The sequence below is a fragment of the Psittacula echo genome (genome assembly GCF_963264785.1).
Source record: "Psittacula echo genome assembly, chromosome: 7".
Taxonomy (NCBI): domain Eukaryota; kingdom Metazoa; phylum Chordata; class Aves; order Psittaciformes; family Psittacidae; genus Psittacula; species Psittacula echo.
The window spans coordinates 7,821,490-7,828,028 of NC_137740.1; the positions used below are offsets into that span (position 1 = coordinate 7,821,490).

The 6,539-nt window shown below is 43.7% G+C and overlaps 1 protein-coding gene across 2 annotated transcripts; it reads right to left on the reverse strand.

The window, feature by feature from the left end:
- Positions 1–270: 270 nt before the first annotated feature.
- On the reverse strand, positions 271–6,539 carry CDKN2C (cyclin dependent kinase inhibitor 2C). 2 transcript variants are annotated; one of them, XM_080622802.1, is made up of 3 exons: positions 6,404–6,539; positions 5,839–5,979; positions 271–2,183 (listed from the first exon to the last, which is right to left on the reverse strand). In XM_080622802.1, the coding sequence occupies exons 2-3, from the start codon at positions 5,965–5,967 to the stop codon at positions 1,809–1,811; spliced, it is 504 nt and encodes a 167-aa protein (XP_080478928.1). In that variant the 5' UTR covers positions 5,968–5,979; positions 6,404–6,539; the 3' UTR covers positions 271–1,808. The 2 variants fall into 2 exon arrangements, with proteins under 2 accessions (XP_080478928.1, XP_080478929.1); XM_080622803.1 differs by having other exon boundaries at positions 6,368–6,455.

A 6,539-nucleotide genomic window follows, 5' to 3' on the forward strand; every position in this document is an offset into this window, starting at 1 on the left:
GCGGATTGCTCCCTGGTAGGAGTGCGGGGCACTGGTAGGAGAAGGAGAAAGCTTGGAGCATCCTCCAGGACATGAGGAAAGGAAGGCGGAAAGCAACAGGGTTTGGGTCACTCCACCTCGGGGACCTGCGGATTACGTTGCTCGGGTTTAATGCTGCGGATGGGTTTAGTGCTCTTTACACAGGGTATATTGCGGGTTATTGCCCCTGTGCCAGCCGCCGGGGTTAATGATCCCTCTTCAACAAAAAGTGGTAACAAAAGCGCGCAGAACTCCGTATTTCACAGAGGTTTTTAATCAGAAAACACAGCAGCGTGACAGAGCGGATGGTAAACGTGACAGGCAGCTTCAGCAGATCACTTCTTACTTGATAAACGGTACTAATTGAACTGGGGGGGGCTAAAAACCTCCGGTTTTTTTAAGAGTTAAAATCTAAACTAAAGTACACCCCCTCCCTTTTTAAGTGCTATTTTCAGTACAGTTCATTTCACATCGATTTAAAACCTTCTATTTTGCGCAATTGAAATTTAGGCAATTCAGAATAAAGCACTTGAAACCGCCCAGCTGTCCAACAACTGGAACCTGTACAAACGTTATAAGTTGCATATTAAACTCCTTCCAACACGGTGCTAAGTTTCCTTAGCTCCTAACGTTGTAGCTGGAGAAGTAAATGAGTCTGGCGAATCCTCTCAGCTGTATTGCAATGGGAAGAATTCAATGGTTAAGTTGGGTTTTAGGCGCAAGCAATAACATAATTTCCCGAATACCAAAGTGCTGCTTCCTAAATGTCACTGTATCCCGATATTCCTGCTTTGTGCGATGCATCTGTCAGTGAGACAGTTTATTTCCAGGCAGAACAGAACAGCTGGTGAAAGCAAATATTCCTTAAAGAGCATCTAAACTGCACTCAGCTTATGAAGCGACCAGAAAACGTGTTGCATCGCAGCCCCCGCGTCCTCCTGCCTCTGATAAAGGTTCTCTGCTGCTTGTTTGGGAACTAGAAAATTCGTTCAGTGCACAGTAAACACGAACTACTCAACTGGGCTGTTTGAAACCTCTGGCAATCAGAACACCACCACTTACACTCTTTCTGGTAACTAAATTCAAAACCAGCTTGGTGAAAGTTTAAGTACAGAAAGGGGAAAAGTGTCATCTACGTTTAGAAAGCGAGTGACCTACTTCTACAAGCTGTTGCTAGTGTCAAAATGCAGCTATTCCCCAAAGCCTCTAAGCGCCGTCCTCTGTCCTCAGGCCAAGCAGCCTTTGACTTCAAGCTCTGCCCGAGCAGGAAGATGCAGGTTGCCCCTCGAAAAGCTGTTTTAAGCCAAAAGCAGGTTTTCAAACCCTTAAGCCTGACTAATAAGGGGTGGCGAAAGGAGGGCATGGGAGATGGGCGTTGAGAGGTGGGAGAAATCACAGTAGGCTCTTTTCTTTCCTTAAAAGCCCAGCAACATTAAGCATGTGAATATGTATTAATGACTTAATACGAATGATCTACAATAAACCCTAAAACTTGATACTTGGAAAACTAGGTATGAGCGACCGGCATGTACACGGCTGAGTTTGTGAGTAGGCTGTAAATGGCAGGCATAAGAAATCGCTGGGAACTCGGGTTTAAAGCGTTTCCGTTACCTGTAAACCCACCTCTAGAATTTCTTGAGACTTACACTATCAGCTGCTCAGGAAGGGGGGAGAAAAAATAATATATATATATATAATAATAGAAGTAAGGTTGCAACACATGTTATTAAAAAGGAGGAGGAGAACAAAAAAATACTGAGGAGGGTGAAGGCTCAATGTCCGAGTGGAGCTTAATCCATGGCTGCGGGAGAAAAGCTGCTGCCCTCCAAGAGCTTTACCACGGCGGATCTCTTGTAGAGCTTGGCCAGGTCGTAGGCAGTGGCCCCCCGCTTGTTCTGGTGGCCCACCTTGCACTCCGCGCGGGCCAGCAGGACCTCCACCACCCGGACGTGCCCCTCCCGGGCCGCCAAGTGCAAGGGCAGGTTCCCCTCATCATCCTCGATGTTCACATCAGCCTTGAACTCCAGCAGAGTCTGCAAAGTGTCCAGAAACCCCTCTCTGGCTACATCATGAATTACAGCAAAGCCAGTACTGTCCTTCAGATTGGGGTTAGCGCCGCTAATTAGCAACCTCCGGGCTATTTCGGGGTTCCCCAGCTTCATCACCTAGGAGAGATGAAGAAGAGTTGAATACCGAGGGATGGGGTGGGGGGGGATTTGCTCCAGCACAGGGCTTAGATGCTCAGTGCTTATCCCTGGGTTCTGCTTCGGCTCAAATCTTCATGTCAAACAGACAGGGGAGCCCACCTAGAAAGCTAACGGCACAGCAGAACATCTGTTTTTTAATGTATTTTTCACTAAACCCGGTTAAAGATGTTATCACTTCGGTGGTAATGGCTTTCTGTCTCAGAGAGATTAATGACTGGAGGAGGTGACATAGAATGGAGATTTTTATATTATTATTATTATTATTATTATTATTATTTGATGTGGGTTATCTCAGTTTCTTAGCACACAAAAATTAAGCACGGTTTGGTTTCATTTGCCTGAGCACTGAGACACCTTTGCATTACTCTGTAATCTCCTTAAACACCCAGCCCAGGGTCTCTGAGGAGCAGATATTTCACCTCAGCAACAGCAAATGTGCCATGTGTTTTTATAAGCTTTCAGGTGTTTACATTGTCTGTGCATTATCATAAAACAAATATTTGCACTGTACCATAGCTCTGTCTGCTAAGACAAATAAATGCTACAAGAAATTTTTCCTCCCTTATATTTGTGCTGCGTTAGGTCACCCAAAAAGGAGAAGTTACAAGGAATGTCTCAAAGTCCCAGGAGTTTCCTTCTCAACCCAGTACATTATATCCTACTTTCATCATTTCAATCTGAGCAACCCGTGGCTATATTCTGCTGTTAAAAACAGCCCTTTTTAAAAAACAACAACAACAATAATTGGATTTTCTGACTGTTTCAGAGAAAAAAAAATAAAGCTTATTTGAATTTTTTCAGCTGTGTCATAAAACTCTCATAATTCGAATGCAAATCTCTCTTATTTGGGACTTTACAGCTTGCACCGATTCCTCCTAAATTCCTATTTTTTTTGTTAGCACAAAGAGGGTTTTTACATGAACACAGTAATGTATAATCTCCAGCCTATGGGCAGCATTTTCCTGTCCTTGCCATTAGACTCAGTGCAAGTGTCAAATTCGAGTCAAAATAACAATAAAAACCTTTGTTATTTCCTGAGAAACGTCAAAAGTGATTTGAAAATCTTGGTAAAAAAAATTATCTGCATAAACGAGTATTACAGTGCCTTGGATTTAGCAAAAGGTACGATTTCTACAAGGGGTTTTGCTGTAAAACTCTCCTGGTGAGAAATCTCGGTTAGGCTGTTTAAGAAAAGCAAGCTATAATAAATACAATTAGTGCAGCGTTTGGGCTGTAAAGCAGCCCGGTATATTCTACCTACAGACTAGAGAAAAAGTGCAGATAAGACAGGCTGGGATTCAGGGAAAAAGATCTGGGATTCAGGGAAAGGGATCTCTCTGTGCCCCAAGGCTTCCAGCTGCCTGTGTGCCACTTCTTTCACTTCTGACCAGAGATGGAAGAGATGTAAAAGAAAACAAGGGCATTGAGATCTCTCTTTCTTTAGTAAAATCCGGACATTTTGATCTCTTTTGGAGTGCCCAGGCTGTATTATTTGGGAATTCAAAACATGTATTTGGGAGTTTTCTGTGTTCGGCTCATAGGACCAGAGGCTTCAGCTACAGATGCGGGGGGGGGGGGGGGGGGGGAAAGAAAATCATCTAAAAGGTGATGCTCGTGGGTAGTGGGCTACAACTGCACAGCGAATGCCCTTTATTTTGCAAAGTTTCACTCGAGGGGAGGGAGGCAAAGAAGGAGAAAGCATTAATAGAATAAGGCTGACGAAAAGCATTAGGGCAGGAGATGTATTTGAGGCCTGCATAGGTACACTTCACCAGGAATAAAAAGGACAGAGCAAAACAAGCTGAGCAGTTGTTTAATTCAACATAAATGCAGGAGAAAAATATAAATTCATTGGTATTAATCCAGGAGCATTCACCCCGTTTTAATTGAGGGGGAGATTATAGAGAGATTATCTCCGTTTGGGAGAGGGCACTGACAGAGAGCTCTTTCGAGTGTGGTCGATGATACATATTGAAAATAAGTAGACAGATTCCCCTGTTTTGATTTTTGCCGTGGTTCATTAACTCAGATATAATTAGGCAGCGATAAGAAGCATTGTTAGGACACAGATGTGTGTTTAATAGAGCTGGGTGCTGGATCGTTGTGTAAAATATGCCTTAATTCAGGATACGGACAGTTAGCTGCTTTTAGGAGGAAAAAAATAAATACACTACTGTAGGACAAATCGGTTTTCAGCCCCTGTCCCGAGGATAAACCAGCTTGATGAATGTTTCCTGCTTTCTTAAACAAGTTAGTTTGTCTAAGTTTTTAATTTAAACCCTTTCACTCTCTTAAAAGTTGCTGCAAGTGCCTGTGCTGCCCTGCAATGCCCTATTTAGGTGCTAACAGGGCAGAGAGGAGCTCACAGAGCCCCAGCTCCAGCGAAATGGTCAAAAAAGGGTCAGTCCTGCTTTTTTAGCAAGAGGGGCTCATTTTCCAGCTCTAGCGTTTTGATGGTAAACCAGAAAGTTGTAAATATCTCGGGTACATTCGCAAGCTCTCTGCTGTTTAAAACCCCATTTTCAAGCAATTATTGTTGTGGTTGGGGGTGGGGGGGAAGAGGAGTTAACAAATGTTTTTTCTAACGTTGAGAAATTGAAAAGATCTATAGCTGCACTTCCACATCTCATTACTTATACCTTAAGTATACAAATAACCACACATCACTATTATTATTGTTATTATTATTCCCTCCAGATTTATAAATCACATCTTTAGCTGTTTGGTAGATATTTGCACCTTTTTTTGCCATCATTATCTGATATTATTAAAAGCAAAATCTTTCATCAGCTCCAATAGTTGGACGAGATCCAACTCCTGCCTTGCACAGCCACACACTCAAAAATTAGGACATAGCACCCTATACGATCAGAAAGGAAATAGCTGGAAGCGGTGCCCCTGCTAGCCGAGCTGAAAAAGCACATTTTAAAGCCTTAATTATGAATGGAAAATAAAAGGAAGAAGAAGCAAAAAGCAGCAAGTGATCCGGCTGGATCCCTGACTCGTAGGGCTAAGCCTGAATGTGCATCGGAGGTCCTCGGTGCGGAGCAGCATGCTTCCCGATGAGAAAGGTCATTCCTCACAAACAGCGCAGAAAGGAAAAGTACCATCTACAGCAGCCCCAGACCCGAGACGAGCCACGCTCTAAAAGCAGATCGCAGGCAAAAAATAAAACAGGAGGAAAAAAAAAAAGCAGACGAAAAAAATAGAGAAATCCTAAGCTCAGAGAACAGCACATTGGTGTTTACAGACCTGCTATGAAATCCTGCTCACCTAAGCTGATTTCTTTTCATCTCAGCTCTTTCATTCCTTGCCTCCTCCCCACGAAGTTACAAAATATCAGCAAACTCGCAGCCCGTTTGACACTGAGGGTGATTCCCCGGTTGAAATCATGGTTTTGACCAGTTTTTATTTCAAGTACGTCATTTTAGGGAGTTGGAGCCACTAAAGTTATAAAATATGGCATCCAACGAGTTTGAAAAACCACTCGAATTTCATCCACCAGCCTGCTTTCAAAACCAAAATCAAAAAGTACGCTGTCTTTTTTGGAACCCCGGGTCACGGAGGTACCAGTGATGAACCATTTTTTTTTCCTCCCTCTCTGGATACCAACCTGCAGCGCAGTCCTCCCAAATCCATTTTGTGCATTGACGTTTACATTCTTTTGCAACAAATTAGTAAGTTGCACTAGGTCCCCCTTGGCAGCCGCGGACGCCAGCTCGTTCCCAGAAGGCTCGGCCATTCTTTAGGGTGACTGACGATCGGAAAAAAGAGGAGAATTTTTTTTTTTCCCTTTTTTTTTTTTTTCCCTTTTTTTTTTTTTTTTTTTTTTTTTTTTCACCCAGGCATGGCATCGGAGGCTGACAGAAGGATTGGGATGGTTAATCTTCTGGAGTAGACCTTGTAGTAAATACTCGTAAAAAACCTCCTTGCCAAGAGCCCGCCCCTAACTCACACGTGATTATTCGGCAAAAAGTGCAGCTCCACTTGAAAGAAGATTTCTTTGCTTCCACATATAGAGTAAACTCCTAGGAGGGACTTTGGCCTCTTTTCGGGGAGGTTGGGGGGAGGGCAGGTTAAGAGCTATGCGATATATGATATATGTTATAGGTAACATATATACACGTACACCGGAGACTCACTCAGACCTGAGATCTTGGAAGAAGAAGACAACCCACCCTTGCTCACAGTCGGGATCTGAGACTTAGCAGCAACAGCTCCGAGGAAAAGTCTTCCGTAGCAGTGTGCATCCAACTCCCGCTCGGGATCCCGGTCCCCCCTTGGCATCCCACGCCGCCACCTCTCTAGTCCGGG

Coding starts and splice junctions, on each gene's coding strand:
- CDKN2C (XM_080622802.1), bottom strand. CDS start 5,967: ATGGCCGAGCCTTCTGGGAACGAGCTGGCGTCCGCGGCTGCCAAGGGG. Junction 2,184..5,838: donor TTGGGAGGACTGCGCTGCAG/GTTGGTATCCAG, acceptor CATCTCTCCTAG/GTGATGAAGCTGGGGAACCC.